Source organism: Rattus rattus, chromosome 8 (assembly GCF_011064425.1).
Source record: "Rattus rattus isolate New Zealand chromosome 8, Rrattus_CSIRO_v1, whole genome shotgun sequence".
In the NCBI taxonomy this organism is placed as follows: Eukaryota; Metazoa; Chordata; class Mammalia; order Rodentia; family Muridae; genus Rattus; species Rattus rattus.
The window spans coordinates 5,278,064-5,302,640 of NC_046161.1; the positions used below are offsets into that span (position 1 = coordinate 5,278,064).

Below are 24,577 nucleotides of genomic sequence, written 5' to 3' on the forward strand. Positions count from 1 at the left end.
TTGTTTAAGATACTGGATTACAGCAGCATAATTATAACAACCAGCACTGAGTGAGTTGTTACATGTCTGTTTACACATCTGTTTACATGTCTGTTTACATGTCTGTTTACATGTTTGGGAGCAGAGTGGACCACACTGGTAGTAATAGACTCAACGCTTGCAAGTTACCACAGGACTACATATACTCAAAGGTTGAAAGTGGAACTTTGTCTGTAAATCCCTCAGAAAAAGCACAGAATTGTGCTGTCAAGGAACCAACACAACTGTAATAAAAAGTTCTTATTGAATAGGAACTTTTAGCCACAATTTAAAAAGTCATAATCAAGAGATTTTGGGGATTCACTCTAACTACAAAAGAAGGCAAGAATGCTGTATATATGTATATACTTATGCACACACAGATTTACATAAATGTGCATGCATACATACATATGTACTCAAGCACAGATATACACATACATACATACACAAACACACACATACACACACAGATACACACACACAAACACAAACATACACACACACACACACACACACACACACACACACACACACCATGTTTCCTAGCCAAGAAAAACATTTTCCTTGTAAGTGTAATGTTTTTAAACAGGTGAGGCAGAGAACTGAACACAGGCATAGGTATATTTTGCTTTGGTTTTAGATTTGGTCTCATGTACCCCAGAGAGTGTCATCCTGTAGCCATGGATGACCTTAAGTTCCAGACCTTCCTCTATCTGTCAAGTGCTGATCTGACAGGAGTTTGCCACCACACAAGGCTCTAAACAAAGTTGAAACAGGCAGCATCAATTATATTAAGGACCTAGATGGTGCTTACGGAACATTTTAAATTATTTTCTTCCATGGTTGGAAGTCCCAGGTGAACGCAGATGCCTGAACTCACTCTGTCAGGGGAACCACACAGGGGCACAAGGAACAGTACAAACTCTTCTAGGCTCATTCCCTAACAGGAAAAACCCCTGGCCACCTGAGGCCCATTCCCAAGCAGACAGAGGAGACATTCACACCAGCAGAGTTACCCTCTCCCACCCAAGAAAGCTATCCAGCGAACAAGCTCTAAGAAACCGAGCAGACTTTTCAGCATATCCACAATGTTTAGCCTCAACAATGCAATTTAATCACCAAAAAACATTGATATTAGGACTCTAAATGATCCAAGTTACCAGGTAACATACTTTTTATCATTGGCACTTAAAAAAATAAGTCAGAAAATAATATGGCTTCAAGTGGAGAAATAAATATGCGTTTCTGAGGGGCCGTGCATTATCTGCGGCTTTCCTCTTGTTTCGACTCTAAAGACAGTCTCTCCCCAAGCTTTCTAATGAGTTCTGCTAGGTCCTCTGTGTTCTGTGATTTTTCCTCAAGGAGTTCATAACGGAGACTTGAGATGTCCTGCTTAATTTCCTTCAGCTCCCCTGTGAAGAGGAAGAATCAAAGGAAGTTAAATATAAATAAGAAATGAAGTTAACTATGAATTCTAAATGCAAACCAATGATTCTAGGTTAGGATGAAAATGGTCCTGACCGCAGTCTGAATCTTTTCAAAGGAAGCAGCATGCCAATTCGAAAAGGGTTTTTATTTTCTCAGGCAAGAAAAGGAATTACAGCAAAAGTTTAGTTATCTGGAGACGTGGAGAGTAGTGGAGCACCCCCCTCCTTTCCCGGGCACCTCCACCAAAACCCCATAAAATTAGTGTTTCATCTAGCCTGTGCCGTCTCTGCACATAGAGTTTGTTCCCGGCTGTTTTGTGCCTTTGATGGCTTGGTCACAGATAATATTGACTGTTACTTGACAAGATCTAGAATGGCCTTGGAGACTCACTAGCATCTGGACCAGTAAGGAAGTTATCTGTGAGGGACCAGAGTGCCATGGGAAGATTCATCTAACCTGTGGGCTGCACCAGTCTCTGGGAAAAGATCCCAGTGGGACCAAAGGGAGAGTGAGTCCAGCACAGCCACTCATGTCATCCTCCTTCCTGACAGCACATAGTGTAAGAGCTGCCTCCCGTGCCTTTTGCCAGTGCAGTGGACTGTCCTCTCTCACTGTACTTTTTCAGCATGGTAAACTGTCCCCTTAATCAGTGGACCAGAATAAACTTCTCTTCCTTTAGTCACTTTGTTAGGCATATTGCCTCAGCAGTGGGGAGATCTATTAACACAGCCAGAGAGAACTTATTCTGTATGTCCTCCAGAGGCTCATCTACTGTGCCCAGCTCTCTCTTACCTCCACATCTCCACACAGCCCCAGCTCACATAGGAAAGCTGTGTCCTTATGGTCAACTCACCTTCGTTCACTTCATCACTCTCCTTATCAATCTGGGCCTGCAGTACGTATCTTTTAATGAGTCTTTTCATGATTTTCTAGACAAGAAGAAATCCACTTCAGCCTTATGTTCATGCAAATCTCTCATTTGAAATAGGGTTCTGGTCTACCTGCCTTTGGAAATGATGGCTATCAAAGCTCAGGTAAGATTTAGCTCACAAGGAGAATGCATTTCCACATTTTATTTTTCTTATGAAAGCAACTGTCACATTACTTGGGCTAATCACTCAAAGGTTAATTCTCACAAGGAGGAAGACAATAGCGCAAACATTTAATTCTTTGGGCTTCTTCTTGTATTATTTAACAGTAAAGCCCAGACTTCCTGTCAGATGGGTCAAAGATTTGTGCCCAACTCTGAGGAAGTAAGGAATTAAACAATGTCCAGTCTTCCACCCTACCAAGAATTTTAGACACTTTGATTATATAGTTTCTTTAAAAACCACCCGTTTCAATAAAATAAAGCTTCTCTAGTGCCTTGGCTTGTGTATAACTACAAATATATATTAAAGGCAAATTAATAGACAACAATTGTATAGACGTGTTTACATTACTACACCAAAACTTATTACATAAAACCCAAACTAAAAGGTAATTAATTCACATGAGGATGTGCTTTGGTTTATAGATGCAATGTTTTTAACATTGTAAAAACAGAAATAAATATGTTTAATAGTGTTACTTACAAAGGGAAATCTTAAATGTCCATCAATAGTAAGGTGGGTTTTTTGCTAAATTTCCATTTACTTATATAAAAGAATAAATCCACTGATAGTCAGAGGAATATATGTCAGAGTGAAAGCACCCACTGTAGAACTATTACACAATTTACCATTAGTTCATCTGTATAACATGCAACATATGCTGTAGAACATTAGCGTATATAAAATTGTACACATGCATACACATATACAAGCAGCAGATATGGTCTATTCACAAGTAGACCATCTTTATTTCACAGTCGGAGAAGGTGAGGTAAATTTTGCTCTGGTTTTATTTTTAAAGGCTTACATTTAAAATCATGCATATGTATGTGTATCTGTGTGCACATATATTCACAAGAGTGTAGGAGACCTTGAAAGTCAAAAGAGAGGGTTAGATGCCCTGGAGCTGAAGTTATAGGTTGTTGTAAGCTGTCATGTGGGTAGTAGGAACCGAACTTGGGTCCTTTGTAAGAGCAGTATGTGCCCCTAAGTTGAGTCATTTCTCTAGCCCCTCTTCCTTGTTTTGTAATGTTGGCCTTCTACAAAGAAGCCAGGCTCTAAGCTAGGTGATTATCTGTTTATATATCCCCTATTTGGAAAGTACCAGGCATATGATAGTTACTCCATAAGCACAGGATACAACCTTTGATGTTGAAAAATATCCTGATATTTCATTTTAATTTAACAAAGTTCAGAGTTTGAAAGCCTGAACCTAACCAATATTTACATCTTGAAGTACTCTGAGCTTACCTGATACTGTCTTGGAGGATTACTGAAGCTATTTAAACGGAAATCTTCTGAGCTCCTTGTACTTGATTGTTTGTTGTGTGCCAGCTACAAAGAGAATTAGACACTCTAATTTAATTCGTATTGTTAGTTACTGTGTGTCAGATTATTAGTTACACACGTGAGCTAATGGTCTGGTGCCTTCCGATGAGCATATTTGTATATAAGGCTCTTTGTTTTCATTCCATAGTACTCTGTCTTATAAGATATAAGAAGTGGTCTGACAAGAGTCTTTGATCACTGCTGCTACTGAAGATTATGTGTGGAGCCCCTCAGACATTGTGGCTCTCACAATGTTCTCACAAGAGTCATGTTTTAGCCTTGCAACAAGTATGTGTGTGGTACAAGGGGAAATACATGTGCTGGGGACTTTGTGGTGATGTGCTGATCTGCTGGTGAGAACGCATTCACCATCTGATTGCCAAATCTGCACCTACCCTAGACACTCAATAGAATACCAGGGGCCTCACCAAACAGAACTCAGATGCTGCAGAAGCTCTATGAGACAGTTTCAATTCGGGGATCTGGACAGTGTCCCCTTCATTGTACTTGCTACTGAATTGCCATTGTGGCGATTTAAAGAAAGAAAATGAATTTTGGCAGTACACAATAAATGGAACCAACTACATTCACGTGCAAAGATGCTGACTGAGGATTCTTCAACGCATTTTTCTTCTAGGAGAAAAACATTTTTTTTTACAAATAATCTTCAGCAAAACAGAATACTTCTAAATCTATATCATGGGGATAAACTATCTTCCAATGGAATAAGACTTTTCCAACAGTCAGTGAAGTCATCCATTGTTTAGATTCCCTAATAACATCTGAGCAGCATGCCTGCTTCCTAAGCCCTACCTGTTGATAGCAGCCCCCACTCCATTCAACAGCCCCAAATTCTTCAAATCAAATGCATTCCCATGGAGGGTCAATGGGAAAATCACTACAATTAACAGTTCATAACCAGACAGGTATTAACTCATACCCATCCTTCTCTGGGTAGAAGATATAAATTTGTTATTTCAGGAAATAATATTATCATTTTTCCAATACATCAAAACAACACAACAAATAGTTATTTGAAAATTGAATCAGGCAATGTAATGTGTAAGAGGAACTGTATTCAAATGTGCAAAAAAGCATTGTTACCACTTGGTGGCACAAAATCCTGCTTTATCATCTGACCCCGCATTCAGCTGCCTTGCTGGCTCTAAGCCTAGAGAGCTGCAGAGTGGCAGGTTTGCTCTTTAGCTCATAAAAGGGAATTCAATTGCCAGTATGAAAAATATCTAAGATTTAGAGATGTAGGCACAATAAAGGCACAAAGGACTGAGTGCAAGCTTTGTTCTAACTATCTGTAAATAGCCGTGTTCTCCTATTCAGAACAAAGCATGGACTGCTCTTAAAAATCCTTTAATTATATTTTGTGTATGTTTGGAAGATATGGATATCAAATGCATGAGACTATACATGCTACACAGGTGCTGTTCCATGAACCACATACCAAGCCCTTTTCTGCATGTAGAGAGTTCTGGAGTCTTCTTGATCTTGTAAGGATTAAATTATCAGCAGCCAGGAAAAATCAAGGGAAAAAAGAGATGGAGGTGACGTACTCAGGCTTCACCAAATGCAGATGTGAGGAGAACTGCTGTGTGCACTGCTGGTATAGAGCTCCTGCTTTAGAACTAAGTAGATGTGGACTTGGATTTTAACTACCACTTGTCTGAGACTGGAATTTAGCCAACGGATTTTACCTGTCTCAGCTCAGACACCTCCAGTGCAGAATGGAGGAATAATATTGCAAAAGAAAAGGTGCATGGATCCTGCAGCTTAGAATGGTAGGTGCTGCCAATATCCGTTGTTGTTATTTTAATCGAGGCATAAGTACATGCTGCATGGTTTGAAGTCTGTTCATAGACAGTTCTGATCTACTTGATCTGGGGATAATCTGCAAACCTTGCTTTTGATTCATGCCCAAGGCCATGAATAAGACATTTAGAGAATTACATAGTATTAGTCCCCCATAATCTCCTAAAGTCTTGTCTTTCTTTTCTTTTAAATAGGTTTTTACCACATAGCCCTGAGTGGCCTAGGACTCACTCTGTACACCAGGCTAGCCTTGAGCAGCAATCCTCCTGCCTCTGTTACCTGAGCACTGGGATTAGAAGCATGAGCTCCCACACCCAACTTCCCTTGAGCTTAATGAATGCATATGTTTCCAGAACCTTCTGTCATATATTAATGCAAAAAGGAGAGATTGAGAATTCTTACAAGGTCATGTAAAAGTTAGCCCTGTATTTTCTCTGCTTGCTTTTTCAGACGATTTGCTTTTCAGTAGCTCCTGCCCTATTTGGTGACTAAAACTAAAAGTCCTAGATGTAGAATCATTAAAAAAAAAACAAGCAAAACAATATTCTCACTGAATCCAGGGTGGAGCAAACTACCCCAAAGGCATGAAACCTACTGTGACATCAACAGTGTGTCAGTGACCTGTTTTGAGACAGGAGCAGAGCAGGAATTTTAAACATCACTCTGCATTAGCTGGTTTATGTGTATAATGTTGAATGGCAGAGACTGAGTTTCAATTACACTCTTCTGTGGCACTACATGTCTGAAAAGCGGAGGCTATCCTCCATCAGAGCCAGTAGACACTCAAAATAAAGCATGTGACAGACAGTAATGAAAAGGTCTTCTCAGTTTTGAAAAGAACTTTGACCTGGCTCGCCCTATTGATTTCATGGTATGCCTGGCTCACCTATTGATTTCATGGTATGCCTGGCTCACCTATTGATTTCATGGTATGCCTGCAGTAAATGGTATGCCCATCCCAGTGAGCCTTTCCATAGCTAATTAAAGACTGTAACTTGCGAGCCATCAGAGAGGGGTCTTGGATGAAACAGAAACTGCCATCCTAGAGGCTGACTTTATAAAAGAGAATGAGTTGAGCTATTGGGTAATGAAGACTGAAACATAGGTGTTTGAACCTGGACCTTTATGAGAAAGGAACATTCCCAGAGGAACCTCCCTCAGCAACACTGGGAAAAGATTATTTTCAATATAAATGGCTGGTTTGAAATTATTTTTTTCAAATAAAATCATTTGAAACCAGAATCTCACATAGTAAGGAAAATGGACATTTATGTTGATTTGATTGTCCAGTAAGCAAGTGTCAAAGATGGTTCTCGAAGTTTGGGACATATCCAGAATGATAGGTCACATCACATGCAAAATAATGAGCTTTATTATGGCCGGTACAGATGTGAATCATGAGCTCTGCTTATTCTCTTCCTCATTATCCTCTCTCACTCTCCCTCCGCACACTGCTCCCCTCAACACTGAGGGATGGCTTGCCTATGAAAGAGGGAAAGGAACAGAGACTGCCTTGGAGAGAGCCAGCCCATTCCAGTGTCTAGACTTCACAGGGGATGGGGGACTGGTGGATGATGTTACATGTGAGACAGAGGACCTGGAACCTAAAGAATACAATCATAGCAAGAGCATGACAAAATCTCAAAGGTTCTACACCTAGAGGCTGCTGCTAGTTACAAAATTAGCACTCTTTCTTGAAGAAAGACATGAATGCCACAGTATACAACCACACGAATATGTCTTATTGTCAAATTGACAACAGAATCAATATCTCACCGGAAACTCCACAACTGGATCAACTAAGACTTCCCCTGTGCTGCCTAGATATTCACACATTTTTCTTGGTCTGGGGACTCGTTACCATGCCATGACCAGCATGACCTCACCAGGGAAAAGGAAGGAGAAATGGCCAAGTATACATCCCACCATGTGCCTTGTTTCAGAGTTTATTTTGCTTCATTTAGTCTTCCTTTGAGACTATGGTAACTACAGTAAGGAACCAGCCTGAGAGGTTCATTCAATTTATGTAAATTCTTAGCCAGAGTGTAATGGGAAAATGAATATAATGTTGAGAATGGGTGTGTGTGTGTGTGTGTGTGTGGCCAAGCACACCCAACAGAAGTTAATGTTGGTGCCATTCCTCAATTAATGCTCAATTAATGTATGCTGGCTTCCAAGTGGCTGATGATTTTCTATTATCATTACCATTTTTCCACTTACTAATTCACTTATTGCAATTATTTTTCCAGACACACCCACTTACATTATTTAGCTGGACTCCTTTCCTTTTCTCTAGGAGTTTAGGCCTAGTCTCAATTCTGTCTCCCCATGTGACTATCAAATGTGTGCTTGTGTTTGCTCTCACAGTGCTAATAAAAATAATAAGAACCCACTCTATTCTACTCCATCTTAGATACTGTCATAAGCACTTTATTTGCATTAACTAAGCAGATTTTCCATTGTGTTTGCTGCCTACATCCTACACATGAGGAAGGAGCCATCCCGATAATGTTTCTAGCATAACTCTTACAGCCATGCACTATCCTGAGGAAATCCTTTATAAATATTCAAATATGCTCTGTGTTTTCAAAGTGTTCTTGTCATAACATCAGCACAAGCCCTGGAGCAGGAAGCTTCTGTTGTGACCAGATAGTAAATACTTGGTAGTCGTGAGGCACATACTATTTCTGCCAAATTCTTCACTTGTTTTTCTGTAATTCTTTAAAATGTAAACACACGTGATCACACACATGCACACACATGAATGCACGACACACGCATTCCTGCAACAAACACACCAGCTCCCCACAGAGAAAGTAGTCCTTGGGGCACTCTTAAAAACATTATTTCACTCTATGCCTCCCTTATCTGCACCACTTGAAAATGCCTGGTGTCTTGGTCAGAAGAGAAGCAGCTCTAAATAGCAAGATGGCGCCAATTCCTCACAACTGGTGGTGACTGCCCTGAGGGCTGAAGGCTATTTTCCCTTCACTGGCTACTACCTCACTCATGGCCCCCATGCTGCAAACTAAAGCCTCAGGCTGCAGCAGGCCTCTTGGATTCCTGGGTGTGTCATACCCACACCTCCTTTCTACCACCCTTCCTGCTTGGGATGTGTTCAGTGAAACTTCTTCCAGATAAAATTCCTAATGAAGTAGGGCTTCTAGCCCTAGGTGCTCCATATTAAGACCTGTGCATCAGGTTCTGGTTTAAAGTAGGAAATGGTTGACAGACTCATGGCAGAGAGGGTAAGAAAGGAACCTGGGAGACTGGGGATCATGGTCACACAGTCCTTGAGAATAGCTGTGTTTTGGTGTGGGACATAAAATATTCAGTTAAAAGCAGACAGCAGTGGCCTCCCTTTTGGTCTTTGCTTTCTTTCCTCAGAGCAGCTGCACAACACATTATAGCCAACCAGCACAACAGAAGTGCCTTAGAGATGCTTTTGGGATTCAACTAGCTAGCCATGATTCTTGGTACACAGTCATTCCACTCTCCTACCTTCACAGGGAGTGAAATGACTGGAGGTAAAGCTGTCATCTTGTGTCCAGGACAAGAAAACTCCAAGAGAATCACAGCCACTCACCCTTAACAAACCCCACATGCCGTCTCACTGGGGCAGGTTAAACGAGAGGAGGAAAAATGAAAACAACTGTCTTGCTTCGCCCATGGAGCTTGGGGATTTTATGTACAAGACTGCACTTCCTGACAAATTGCTCTCTGGTTTGCTTAGTTGAATTTCTCTTTAGTGTCTATTGGAACCTATGACCTATGACTAACAAGGACGGGAGCAAATACCCTTATCATCGAGGATTTGCTGTCTTCAATTTAGTGTACCTCAAGATACCTAGCTCATTAGGAACTGTACTGGCCACAACATCTGTTGAATCCTCACGGTACCTTTGCAAACAGCTGCTTGCTGCCTGACAGACCTCACTAGCTTCACTCGCTCTTCAATGCAGTTAACACGTACCATCGAATCCAATGCCTCCTTCCTACCATTAGCCTTGGACCTCACTACCCATCAGTCCCACAGTTTACACACATGCTAATTTCCTTTTGCAAAAGAACATAGATGCATCCTCTCGTCTCAATTACAAAATCATTGAAAGTTGTCAGGGTGCCTGTTAATACTGTTAATGTGGCTGTTATCTATTTCTCTTACTTTTTAATGTGCACTGGTGTTATGTCTGTATGCATGCCTGTGCATACTAGTGCCTATGAAGTCCAGAAGAGGGTATTGAATCCCCTAGGACTGGAGTTACAAAGGTTATGGACCACGACGTATGTGTGTAGATTTGGACATGAGTTCCCTGGTATGCTCTTACCCACTGAGCCATCTCTCAAGCTGCTGCAACGCATCCCTTAACATCGCTTACAAACATGGGTTCTTTCTCTGACAAGATAACTCTGATCCCAGGCAACCTAGGTGTGAATTCCTAGTTTCAAGTATTAACTTACCTGATTTCTGTCAAGTGAAAATTTTGAAAGGTCTTCATGACTTCCCAAAATTCCAAATTTCTTTTCTTCATTTCTCTTTAAAAGATAGACATTTAAATGAGTCCAGTAACATGGCCAAGTTTTACTCTTCAATCTTTAGATTATTCAGTTGGACCATATCCCAAAATCTACCTGCTCTAATCCTACAGCATGAGTTAGTGTCAGAAATACATTCTTTTTGAGTCTTCCCTTTAACAAGTCCTTGTATATTTATTTAAACATTAATTTTCTCATGCTATAATTCTTATCAAATCTGACAACTGTATATTTAATTACATTGAGTAAAGAATTTTTTCCATTAATCTACTGACTAAACTAGATATATGGAGGAAGGCCATAGATGCATGTTTCCCCCAAATTTCTATGCACAATTATTTAGAATTTTAAAATCACTTTCTATATTGATTTAATTTAATCTCTGCAATGTAGAGGTGAGGAAATCTGAACCAATGGAGCTTGTCCCTGACTCAGAGCCTCATGCAGCTGGAACAACTATTGAAAAGTGTTTTCCTTCCATTCAGTGACAGCCAATGACAGCCTCCTGTCATTTCAAGAATCCGCAAATCTGGTCAATGGGCCACCCAATCTAGGGAGGAACTTCTCCTACTGTCAGACACTCATGGTTTTCTGATTGGCAACAGTTACAGGGGCACCATACTTCCTACGATTATCCACCACTCTGCTCGGAAGATCTTATCATTCTGAACTCGTTCTTTATAAAACTCAAATTGAATTATTTATAATTTTTGCTCATTGACTTACTTCTCTATTTTTGAAAAGACAAAAAAATGCCTATAATCTCTAACCAAAATGAATATTCTAAAAAGATCCTTGTTCCTTTCAAACTCCTTTTGTAGAAGAAACTGAGAGCTGTCACCACCCTGATCCACCTCCCCTGGAAGTGGCTGGAAACTTAACAATGATACTTGGTATGCTACTCAGCAGCCACAAAGGAGCCTTGTGCAGGGCACACACAGCACTGCGTATGTGTTTGAAAGGCTTCCAGGATTACTGACCTCAAAACTCTCATGTGTTTATAAACACTATATAAGATATCAAGTGAACTTTCTTTCATACTGCATGACTCCTACCCCATCATCTGAACAGTACTCTTGATCTGTTCCTTCTTGAGATTAACTTGCCTGCTGGGATTCTTATTTCTAGTCAGTAATCTTAGACCTTCTTTCATCAAACACCTTGCTGCAGACACTGACTTCCCACATTGTGTGTGAACAATCATTCCTGAACTTTGCTATGCACATGCTATCTCAGAGTCAGCCCAGCTCCCATCAGCTGTTCATAACTCCTGGCACTTCAGTAACAGTGAAGTGAGGAACTTGGGCATGAAGAGCACATAAGGCTCCAAATGCTCTCACTTTCAGTATCTATCAGACAATGCATTGATTTAGTTACATTTCATATATTTTTCTTACACACTGTTTAGGTAGGAATTTTCCAGTGTGTTCTTGCTAGTCAACAGACCAAGGAGCACCATATATATATATATATAGTGATGAGGAGTGAGACTAGAGGGATATCGTTCACTTATGGACAGCTCCTTTAAAAGGGTATGCTTAGTGGTTACCACGATGAAGGCAACAATTATGCCCTAGAGATTATTGAGCAAGCTAATCACCTTGTTCATCTCTGTATCTTCTTGGAAGCCTTTCTTATGACCCTGGATAAGCTCAGAAATCCATTTCTTAAATTTCAATAGGAGATAAAGCAGGGACTTTGGACTTGGCACAAGATTGAAGGGGACAGGCAGTGTTCTTCCCTCTTCAAAGTAGGAAAACCACAATTTGGCCCTTGCAAACTTCCACTCCACATCCGCATCATCCTGTACAAATAGATGTGATTGTTCAGCATGGAAACAGAATTATCAAGTTGTTATAATGCCACATGGCTAGAGAGAAGAGGGAAAGGCTACAAAAGGCCTAAGACTTCCAAGACAGAGCTCCATGGTACACTGAAGGCATATTCCTTCTGAAGTCTGCTTTAGACTTTACTAGGCTTGCAGGACTACTGATCTCAAAACTCCCAACTATTTATAAACACTATGCAAGAAATCAAGTGTACTTTCTGACACTCTAAAGAACCCTGTGAGATAGTATTCTTCACTCAGTCATTCGTTCATTCAGGGTACTTTTGGAATAAAAACCCACAATCATCACCAATTTGAGAAAGGATTAATTCTGAATATATCTCAAAAACAGATTTGGACAGTAATATTATTTCTAAACTTTTTTTTCATTTTTGGTATTGTTTTACTGTATAGCCCAGGCAGGTCTGATACTCATGTTATTCTATCTGCTTCAGTCTTACAATGTTGGAATCTCAGCTTGGGCCACAACACCTGACTGTTGGTAATAACTGCTGACTAAAATAAGAATTCATCACTAGGTACAGTGGCACGTGGACCCAGAAAGTAGAAGCAGGAGGACCAGGAGCTCAAGGTTATTCTCTGCTATGCAGCAAGTTCTAGGCTAGCTTGAACTACAAGAAATTCTATCTCTCAAAATATAGAACACCAAAATACCACAAAAAAGTTCACCTCGTTATAGTATTTTAAATTTTAAGAAACAGTGATGCATTTGGACTTTGCAGACCCAGAAGATCCCATCAATACTGTGTTTAAGAGCAAAGTTAAACTCTTCAGCATTCCTTGACCAATATAGACCGAACAAGCACGGAATGTGGAGAAATAGCAAAGCAGGCAGAATCCGCTTCATTCCATTGATTATTGATCCTTACACTACTTGAAAGAAGTAAGCATGGACTATCAGAGCATATAGATTTCATACCTCAATTTCCTGGAATGAACTGTTGATCATCGCAATTAACATATTTAGCAAAACAATGACCATTGTGACATTATAGACTCCATACAGAACATAGCCTATGTTCTCAATGAACTTGTGATTGTAGTTGATGACCACCGACTTCACTTCAGAAAGACCAAATATAGCCCAGAACAGAGTCTTAAAACTTTCCTCAACTCTGGGGAATCAAATAACAGAAAGAAAAATATGATAAAAGATACGATTACATAATAATAGCATCATCATAAATCAGGTTTTTCAATATTCTTGCAACTGCTTGATACTTATGAGAAGTCAAAATTGCCTGACTTTTTAGTTTCCCTTCTGTATATGGGTAAAATTGTAGATCTGAGTTCACTGCAAAGATGTGATGCTGTGAACGAGAAGCATGCCTTGAGGTTTAGCATTGGATAGATGGTAAAGGTGATGAGATCACTTCACAGCTGTCAGACATTTGTATTTAAATGATCAATGGGTTTGGCAAAGTTAAATGAATTGCTTTAAAGAAATACAACATGTTGGGGTTGGGGATTTAGCTCAGTGGTAGAGTGCTTGCCTAGCAAGCGTAAGGCCCTGGGTTTGGTCCCCAGCTTCGAAAAATAGAAAAAAAAAAAAGAAATACAACATGTTAAAGTGATTTTAGTTCTGGTTCATCTGTGCTTTCACTCATACAAAATAAATAGAAAGTAATGATACATCAGGAAATAGGACACTATAAATACAGACAATGGTGCCAAAATTCCTGGAATGACCTGGGAAAAACTGTGGTGCTATAGACATAATTGTTTGTCCAAGGATAAGCCCATGTGTTTAACCCAGTTGGTTTAATTTCCCCTTTAAAAATGCACTTAAGAATGAGAAAAACAGTGAGCTTTTCTTGAGATGTCATTTGTCATGTGACATGGAGCCTCTGGCATTTAAGACACCGATGGCAGCACAATATTTGCAATTGTGTGTGGTGGTGGTGATGATGATAGGTTCCAGGAAACAGAGCTGTGAGAGCAGCTGTCCTCATACCTAGTCTTCTGGATTCCCCGTTAAAGAGAATGGCATGTGATGTAGGACAGTCGATGCTACGTAGCGAGCATTGTCAGCACTTATGCAACATTGCTTAGCTTTAGTGAGCTTTGGTTTCTCCTTTTTGTGGGCTGAAGATAATAAATGTATGTGTGGGAGGTATTTGCCATCTAATCTGACTCTAAAAACATTATTTATCATCATTTTATGTTGGGAAGTTTCCTATATGCTAGTCTTCTTGCAATCCACTTTAAGATCTCCTCATCTTGCTAATGCATACTGAGAGAAGAGGTCTGCACCAAAGTGTAGACCTGCAAGCATAAATGCTATTGGTCAAACCCCCTCCTAATCCTCTAATCTGCAGCCTCTACCATCAAGACACCTAGCACCACATACGTTGTGAAGGCTTCATTCTGTTTTGCACCAATGTAGTAGGAGTAGAGGTTGAACATTCCAATCATAAAGGCTACAAACACCATGATGAATATGACCATGAATTTGAAGATATCTTTTACTGTTCTTCCAAGTGAAATCTGCAGAGGTCCAAAGCTTTCATTTGCCGGTAAAATGTAAGCTATTCTGGAGAAACTTAAAACCACTGCGATTGCATAAAGACCTTCAGAGATGATCTGAGGATCAGTAGGGTCCCACTTTATCCTGGCTAGAGAAAAAATAATCAGAGACAAAGATTATGGTAAGTTCTCATGGGTTATTTATTTAGGTAAATTCTTCTCTGAGAAAGTAAATGTACAATCAAATTTCCCAAGTGAAAGTTTGTTCTCTGAAGAACTTCTCAAGTATCTGTAGTATATTCTTACTTGATTGGGGTGATTTGTTATGAATTCTCAGTATAATATAATCCTGTAGACCAGTTGAGCAACTGATTCTATTGATTTTATTGATAGCTACAAATGGAAGAAAGAACTTATGCAAATTACCCCTCAGTTTCATTTCTCCCTCTCTAGCAATTAGGTGGTTCTGCTCCTGTGGCTCTCATATGCCCTTCAAAATTCATTGTTTACATACGGACAGTGCTTAAAAACATCTGTCCATTACTCTGTTGAAGTATTCATTATCTTGAACTATAACTACAAAATAATGCCATTTGTGGCTTATCCTTCTTGTTATTTAAACTTACTAGAAATACTTTTTATTGGTCAGTAAAACAAGTCTATTTTGTCACAAAAATTTCTATAATTCATTAATAATTTCTTCTGGCATTATTACATCAAGCCATCAAAACCCACTTAAGAGACCATTATGAAAAAATAAATGCAACACAGTGTGTAAGAAGCAGGAGAATATAATTATAATTTTGCATTTCCTCATTTGCAGAGAATTAGAATTAGGAAAGGATAACACAGAACTTATGAATGTGTTTCCTTTTTATAGTGTTTTGAGTGTCCCCTATAAATAGATATTTTTGAGTATATTTTAGGAAACTACTTAAATAAAAAATTAGAATTGAAATAAGTACTAAGAATTCACAATAAGGAGACTTTAGTAATATAGATATTAAACCCACAAAGGTGCCAGTTGAATGTTAACAGATTTCTTACTAGAGAGTTTCAATAAATATTCAAAAGGACTATATTTCCCCCAAAGCCAAGTTTCTATGGGAGGGATGATTTTCCTTTGGCAAATATAATACTTTATTTCCATTCCTTAGTCACTTTTCTCCAGGGGAGAAAAAATAATTCACCTGGTTAGTTAATCTTGGATAGGGAAAAAGTCTGTTTGGATCGTGGGACTGGCATCATCATCTTTAGTCTCATGGGACTTCTCAGATCCCCACAGAAGCATCCCTGAAGATCAACCATTTACTGAAATCACCATGTCACCCCTCATTGAGAAATTTGATGATTACTCTTACAATTTCTGCTACTCAGCCTTGGTGATCTGTCTGGTTCAGATTTATGACATCTACCCTTTTATCAGGTTTAGGAATAATGATTAGGACTCAACTCCATATTCATTCATTTGTTTTATCTCTCAACTTATTCAATGCCTGGTTGGAAACAGTGTCATTATTATTTACAGAGAGCCTTCCTGGAGACTTCAAAGACTTTTGGGTTGAAACAGCTTATATGTCTTGAAAGGAAAATAGGTTCAAATATAAACTTTTTCAAGTCATGTGTATATGGGTTCAATGTCACATGTGTTGACATGTCATACTGATTAAATTAATTTCATTAACATATCAATCACCTCACAAACTTTTTATGTGTGGTAAGGACATTTAAAGGTAACTGTCTTCTGCAATTTTCCCTTGCACAATATACTGCTGATAACTCCAGGCACCATGCTGTAGAGAAGAACAGCAGATTTTGTAAATTGTGTCTGACTACAGCATGATCTTCTCTCTGACCCACATGACTCTGTTCCTGCCAACCACCAGTATGATGTACTCTATGAGAACACACATGTAAGTGACGTCATGAGACTTTTTCAATGCCAGTCTTGTTTCACGTAACATGATGTTCATTGTGGTTTTGTAATAATCATCTCCTTTCTTATTTAAACTCAAGTATCATTTCATCACGTGTGCATAATTCAAATGTGAACTTTTCCATTTCAACATTTCACAATTATTGAACATGGTTGATTAGACAAATATCTAATGAACTCCTACCATCAACATGTGATCCTGTCAAATGCTCCAACAAAGCCTGCATTAAGAGGCCATACATTTTTGGCCAGGTGTGGTGGTGCTTATTTTTAACCATGACACTTGGGAACTATAGGTAGATGGATCTTTGTGAGTTGAAGGCCAGCACGGTTTACAAAGTGAACTTCACGGCACAACCAAGACTACACAGAGAAACCCTATCTCAAAAAAAAAAAAAAAAAAGGAGGAGGAGGAGACTAAAGAGAAAAAGAAAAAACCATATACGATTCACTGTTACTACTCAAGTTGTTCTCACAAAAGTACTACAATGTAGCTTGCTCAGGTCTGTGCATTAGCTGAACAGTCAAGTGAGTTTAAACAGCATAAGAATCAACGGGATACTGAAATAGATGAAAGGGAGGAGCCCACGGTAAGATCTCTGCTTCCTTACACTGTTATAAACAGAGGTACAGGCAAAATAAGACTTTAGTAGAGGCTTTAGAAGGAAGGGGATGCTTTCATGACATGAAAGACATGATTGGTCAAATACCTATTCTGCCTCTTTTTGGATCACTGTCTAATGTGGACTATCTATCTTAATAGACTAGGAAAAATATGGAGTAGAGACAGGGCTCAGTGTTTAAAAATGTTTGCTTCTCAGTTCCCATAAGTCCTGTTGAACAGCTCATAACCACCGGTAACTCTAGCTTCAGTGGATCTAACAACTGCTGTACACTTTAGGTACTTAGTCTTACATGAGAAATACACAAAGACATAAATAAAAATAAAAAGGAAGCATAAAATGCACATATATGAGGTATGTGATAGTGATTCTCGGTGGATTTGATAGCTATTGAGTTGATCCAAGAGATAATGGGGGATAGTTCTTGTGGTTAATAAAGGTTTCCAATCAGAAGATAAATAAAAAGGAGAGGCAGAAAGCATGATTCTTCAGATACTGATGCTATTTGTCAAATGCAGATGCTATCAATAAACAATTTTACGTGAAGTGGAGAACAACTACTACTACTGATGTCTCTTTCACAAGAAAGTAGTTTATTTTCACTAGTTTAATCAGTATTGTAAACTCACCCAGATTGTAGTATTTGACGTTGTCCCCCAGTGTGACTTTTGTCAAGTCCTTTAAAGTGTCATTTGCATCGATGATGCTCTGAGCTTTGGATGCATGCCAGAATGCCATAAATCTTGCAATGAATGATGCTGCAAAGATTGCTAACATTCCAAAGTCAAGCATATTCCACAACTCAAATAAATATTCTTTGGGGCCTTGAGTCCAGATTTCTTTACATTCAGCCCATATCATGCCTGCATTGGTAAAGAGTTAATATAACAGATCAATTTCATTCTAACTGTAGCTCTTCCATGGCGAAAAACAATTGGAAAAGTCTCACTGGCTATTCACAGCCCTGTAAATATCCCCAGCCTTCCTTTCCCACCCCCAAAAACCACAGTCCAACACCACCGAACTACCAGAAAGCAATCAAATGATACTGAGTAAGAATCTCAAGTGAAATGGTCTTCTATTTCTAGCAAAGGAAAAAATAATTAAGATGTTCATTATGATAACCCGAACAAACATATACACACACTTAAAATGGAAATGCTCACAGTTTCACAATGAAGTTATGCAGACATTGGATATGATGTCATATAAATTACTGTAAGTTACAGGTCACGGGAATAGCACACTAACTTCTAAACACAGAACCTCTGTTGACCATTGGTCTCAGCTACGGCCTCTTGAAAACCACTTGCACCCTTCCTACTGTGTGCCACACCCAGACAGACAAAGAAATACATAAAACTCCTCCGATGGGGACTTTGGCTCAAATATTAAAGGCCTTGCCGTATTTCTCTTTGTGTGAATGAAAGTTCGAACACATCTAACCGAAGATGCTTTCTCCCCTCCTCCAACCCTAAGGGCTAAATGTGCACCTGCTTTGGCAGCCCTCGACCTCTGACCCTCGGAAAAAAATGCTCCTTAATAAAACTGCACTTCTTTCAATGTAAACATTGGTTATTTAGTATTTCTATGTGTATCTTGAGGGACCAGAACACATACGATAAACTTAAAAAATTTAAATGGCATGCAGTCCGTGAACAAATTTAAAATTAGCATCTTGAAAGACTAAAGGACATTAAAGTAGCAATTAGTATCAGTGTACGGATAGTAGTTGACATCTTTGATGTAATACTTCACAGTTTTCCAAACATTTAATGCAGTGCTTAGGAGTGTTAGTTGTGAGGTTTTGATCTCCAATAACTCCAAGAATGCAGCTTACAAAATGAGAGTGTAAATTTACCTACTTTGCAAGACAATGTAAAATAAAATGCCATGTGAAAATGTAGAGCGCAGTACTAGCATCTGGAGAAACTATGACAAACACTTTTTGTCCTTCCTTCTTTGGTTTACTCATAATATTCATGTATCCTCTCTCTTAACTTGAAGAATATTACTTGATTTTAAAAAGTTAAGAATGCCTTCTGTTCTGTCATCCCATTTCCTCTTAGAGCCCTGTGGTGAAATAAAACTCACCCCTGTGTTCAAGTCTTATTTCATAAGTAACTTCCTAACCTAAGAAATAGGATGCTCTCCTAACCTTCAGCAGTCCCAGCCCCGTTCTCACAATCATCTCATGTCTATCACAGAACACGCCAATCCAATACCTGAGGAGCCCTGAGGAGAGAAGGAAAATGCCATGGCCTTTGCTCTCCAAGGACACATCATGTGCTTTTCTCAGTACAGCACAAAGAATCAGAGAATGTGGTCTTCCAGGCAAGGCAATTTCACACTCACATTAGGTAATTTCAGGTTAAGGGAGCATTAACATTGACTTTCTGTGAACTCTTATAAATTTGTAACAGAAAATAATGCAAGACTCATATTCACACCAAAACAATGAACAGGATGGAAAAACCTAAAGACATCTAAGTTCTTGGTATGATCCCTAGGTGTCTTCCAACCTCAACAAAGACCACAATGATGGAGAGTAATGCACAGCAGCTCTGACTTCTGGGAAGTCAGCGATCACATAGTCTAGTGATACACAGGGACCGAGGGGAACTCCATAAAACTCACACAATCCACCATCTTTAAAGCTTTCCATTCTTCCTCATTTCTTTCCTTCATCTTTTCTGATATAAATGGTATCTTGTTGTAGTCGACAAAGCACAGCAAGCATTCAGAGGTATTCACCATAAAGGAAGTATGCCCATCTGCTTCCTTCTCTGCCATCCCCACCCCTGGGCTGTTGCTTAAGAACTTTTGAAACTGCCCACAGTTTGGGCCAGAGAGCTCTCCATAGGGACCGCAATGCTTACACAGCACTGGGTGAGTGACTTATTACTTCTGAGGGAGACTTGCTCTGCTGCCAGATTGTGAGGACTACCTGTTCAAAGAGAGTGTGCTGGCTCTATTTCTGCTCTCTAGCGCAGTGGGAAGTATGTCAGCTCTCTACATTCGAATTTCTCTAAAGCACTGCTAACTTGTGTGCTCTTCTAGCAGAGCTGTGCTTAGCTGTGAAACTATAGCAGCTTAGGCTTCAATGTATCCTGTTTGCCCCCCCCTTCCAGGCATATTTCTCTTCTTTCTTTCTCTCTAAATGAGACCCCCAGCCACCAATGGAGTTGGCTCAAGTTACAATACTGTGCCCCCTTCTTTCTATCACCTTCAACAATGAAAAGTAACACCCCAAGTCCTCCAAGAAACACACTGTGGGGTCCCTCATTCTATAGTTTGCTAACCTTCTGAGAACCACTCCTGTGAGGTAACTCATTGTCACTCACTTTGCAGCTGCTTTCACAGGCAAGTACTGTCCTTTGTCAATCTTGCAGCCCTGGTCTCCACGGCAGGACAATGGCAGCCCTGACTGTGGTCTTACCCTCTTAGAGTCAACCCAGGATTATTTGTGCTCTTCCAACAACTCCCTGTAGGTGACAAATAAGTGACCCATGGACTTCTGAATATTAAGCACCTTTAAACCTGCACTCTGACTTGTGTTCCCGCTAGACTTTACATCAACATGGGTGTGCAGTTATTCTGCCTTGCCACAAATCTCTTGGAATATCAGTTCTACTTTTTGACTGTTAGAATTTTCGTCAAATGAAAGTCAAATATTTGTTTTCTGTTTTTAACATGACTATTTGCACCAACCAATGTAACACATCCAGCCTTTGACCCACATAGGCAGTTTCTTCTTAATATTTGTAGAAGGCTCTGTGACTTTCTTGCAAGAACAAAAAAAAAAAAACAAGAAAATACACAGTAGTACCAGAAACCTCACGTATACCACATGTGCATAGCTAGCTGTTTTACTTTTTGTTTTCTCTTCAAGTAAGCATTGTGACATAATTTCTGAAGCAAAACAAACATGCTTTTCTTCATAACATTAAAGGTTAATTTAATATTCTCAGCTTTGTTTTTTATTGAAAAGTATCTAATTCTATACTAAAAATATCAAATAATTATGGAAGGAATGAATTTTGATACAGAATGAAATGAGCTTTCATTATCTCTAACTCTCTCTATAAAATTTCTTTCTTTTAAAAATGATATCTTGTACTTAAGAAGACATCTCTTTTCTAATAGGAAATACCCTATGAGGAAAAATGGATAATACCCAGTGAAATTTTTAATAATTATTATTTATCATTATTTGTAATTATCTGAGATTAACTGAGCCTGCCTTTTGTGCCAATCTCTGTATTATATATCTTATTTATACTCATATATTTAAAAGCTAGCTCTTTGTGTAACAAGATAGAGATGATATAATAGTATTTGCTCTTAAGTCATAAAACAGAGATAAAATATATCTCTTCTAGTTTTGTCAATTAAACTAGAAAATAAAGAGTTTAACAAAAGTCAAAGTCTTGCATTATGTCCAAGGTTTACCAATATTTTTGTAAAAACTAAAGCAAAACTGTCTTTCCAAGAAATATGAAATGAAGTGGTTTAAAGGTGTTGAATAACTCAGTAGCTACTGAGTTACCTCAGAGTTGAGAATAATCATGCTGTAATTGTCATGCAACTTCCTAATATTTCAAATGATTATCCACTGGGCTTCAATATGAAGAAGCCAAGAAGACATGGATGTCCTAGAAGTGACATGAAATTGATTGCAATTATTTCTCCTGGGGACTCAGATGGACAGTTGATGGAGCAGACCCTATGGACTACTGGAGATTCTGTATTAAAGCTCCTGAGTCTTCTTTATGCTCTACATAGTGCTACTTAGGGAATTTCGTGCAGTCAAGGCCTTAAGAGTCACATGAGATTGAAGAATTTCTGCAAATTTGTCTATGGCCAGACTTCTTCCAGGAGCCAAACTTCCTATGATTTAGTTGACATTATCCCTGGAAATGCTAGGACATTTCAAAGTTAATCACAAATTTAACAAGGAGTTCTTCATGCTTCCTCTTCTAAGCAGGGCATTCTCTGTTCCCCACTAGAGGACAGTAACACCTTCTAATCCACAAACCCCCACCCCCTTAGACACATAACAATCACCAAGTTACCCACAGTTTAATCTTTAAGTCATTTCTCAGGTCCTGTTCCGTCCATGATGAACTCAGGTCACTTTCCTCCAATGAGCTCAGCCTCTGGGTTCACCACTCCTTCAGGCCTCCCTCTACCTCAAAACCATAGAAGCATTTCTGAAATGTGCTCAGAATCCATCACCAACCACTGGAAATCACCCTCTGATCATTAAACGGCTCACATCTGTCATCCACATCCATGAAGTACCCTGATACCAGCTAGGAAAGCCTCAAAATATCTCAAGTGGTCCAGTCTTGTCACAGTGCCACAGCTCAATACCTAGTTCTCCCATGCCTTCTGTGTCCTTATCTTTCAAATGCTTGATCTGGTTAGCATTTCCTTTTCCCCAAACCCTTAACTTAAAGGTACCATTGGTATTTAGGGAGGATTTCCTGATTGTTCTTTGTCCTACCTCACTCAGATTTAAATGTCTAATCTGTACTTGGGTAGCAACTTACAAGTTCCCCAACTGTAGCATTTTCTACAAATGAGATTTTATTATTAATTTATTGATTTGTTACCCAGATTACTTCCTTTCAGCTCAGTGTCCTTATTGCCCAGTGACACTCAATAACTGTTCAATGTATTTATTCATAAATATCCATGAGACACCTTTCTCACATGCTTTGTAATTTGTGACAATCCACAGGTGTAAGTGGGCTCTAAGGACAAATCAAATCCTGTAATGCTTCATACTGAATTGCTTCTCTCTCACAAGCCACCTGAGGAAGTAAGCTATTTAATGCTCACAAAACTAAATGAAATAGATATTATTATATATAAAAGATTGGAAATCTGGGGTACGGAGAAACTATGTGGTTTAATGAATGTCAACGGCTTTGAATATAATAAATTTTTAATAAAAAATGAGTGGCTATTAGCTTCAGTTTCTCTTAAATCTCAATGTAAAATAACATGGTTGTTTTCAAGCTTGAAAGCAAAGCTCTCCCAAACCTCACATGAGAGGTTCTGCTTATTGATGGTGGGTTTGACTACGGGCATCCTGCTGGCTTTCTTCCTTTTTGGAGCTGAGGTGGGAATGCAATTATCACATGTCATGTGAAGAGATTGTGACTGGCAATAGGCCACCATAGCAACTGTGTAAAATCACAAAGACAGTCACGGTGCATGGAACTCTGTTTCCTGCTGCATACATTTGTATGACTGATCATGTGCAACAATCAGCAGGATTCAGTCCAATTGCTAAGGCTGCAAAAAGAACAAGACAGGAAATCAGTCTTTACCTATTACCCAGGATATAATGAGCATCTCCATCCATGAGAAACAGGATGTTTTCATCCTGAACAGCTGCCTTGCATTATCTGTGCTGGTTTCATTAGGGAGGAGCTTGGTGCCTTCAAATCTGTCAGCTGCATTCATGACGAGCAGCCCCAGGAAAATGGTGAAGGAGGCCGCATGTGCTACGAACTTCATGAATGGGCCTCGTAATATCTTCCCCATCTGCCGTGACACACAGCAACAGAAAAATGTTAGCTTTCTCCTCTCTCTCTCTCTCTCTCTCTCTCTCTCTCTCTCTCTCTCTCTCTCTCTCTCTCTCTCTCTCGTACACACACATACAAACATCTGCATATTTCAACACTCTCCTAAAAATAATCATACATATTTACATGATTTGTAACAGAACAATGATTTTTATGCTGTTGTAATTTTTAGGTCATGTTCTCCAACGTGCTAAGGTTTCTAGTAATTGAGAACTAAATTTTCTATCAAGAATATTTAAATTCTTGTGCTAGGGAGATAGTCCGACAGTTAAGAGCACTTGTTGCTCTTCCAGAAGACTTAAATTCATAGCCCCAACACCCACATTGGGTTGCTCTTGTACCCCCATCTCCAGCGATCTGATGCTGCTTCTGCTCTTCTGCAGGCACTCTCACACATACGGCAGATGCCTAATGCACACGGACTGGCTGTAGCCATTCCTATTCCCCTCTTGGTGACTGTGGTTTTTCACTTGGCAATGCTCCTGATGGACTGATCTATAGCCAGGATACCCGTTCCTGATGACACCATTCAATGAGTGATGTCAGACAGCTCCTTCTGCTCCAGGTTCAGTGCTGGGAATGGCTAGGTTGTGGTGCAGGCAGCAGCATGCTCCTGACACAGGACTGAGTGGATTGGCCTGCTACCCCAGCAGGTCAGCAAGATGCCTGAGGATATGACATGACTGGGATCACCAGGACCCGTTTTGCTATGGTCATCCCTAAGAGAAAGCAGCCTATCAGTTGGGCAGTGGGATGTGGACTTTGAGAGCCAGAACTACCTTCATGTGTCTCAGGGGACTGGATATTTCTATTTTCACTCAGTTCCAAGAATATTGTGATAGCTTTCTTGGGTTCTTCTTTGATCACCATATTTC

At 39.5% G+C, this 24,577-nt stretch overlaps 1 protein-coding gene across 2 annotated transcripts in view; it reads right to left on the reverse strand.

The window, feature by feature from the left end:
• Positions 1–1,103: 1,103 nt before the first annotated feature.
• Trpc6 (transient receptor potential cation channel subfamily C member 6) overlaps positions 1,104–24,577 on the reverse strand; it is a 108,886-nt gene continuing 85,412 nt past the window's right edge. Inside the window, exons 5-13 of one of the 2 annotated variants that reach the window (XM_032910668.1) lie at positions 23,445–23,661; positions 17,733–17,966; positions 14,429–14,693; positions 12,998–13,193; positions 11,830–12,033; positions 10,155–10,229; positions 3,792–3,875; positions 2,303–2,378; positions 1,104–1,433 (exon numbers count right to left, since the gene is read on the reverse strand). In XM_032910668.1, the coding sequence (XP_032766559.1) occupies positions 1,282–1,433; positions 2,303–2,378; positions 3,792–3,875; positions 10,155–10,229; positions 11,830–12,033; positions 12,998–13,193; positions 14,429–14,693; positions 17,733–17,966; positions 23,445–23,661 (1,503 nt within the window). In that variant the 3' untranslated portion in view covers positions 1,104–1,281. The remainder of the gene's footprint in view (positions 1,434–2,302; positions 2,379–3,791; positions 3,876–10,154; positions 10,230–11,829; positions 12,034–12,997; positions 13,194–14,428; positions 14,694–17,732; positions 17,967–23,444; positions 23,662–24,577) is intronic. The other variant, XM_032910670.1, reaches the window with a different exon arrangement.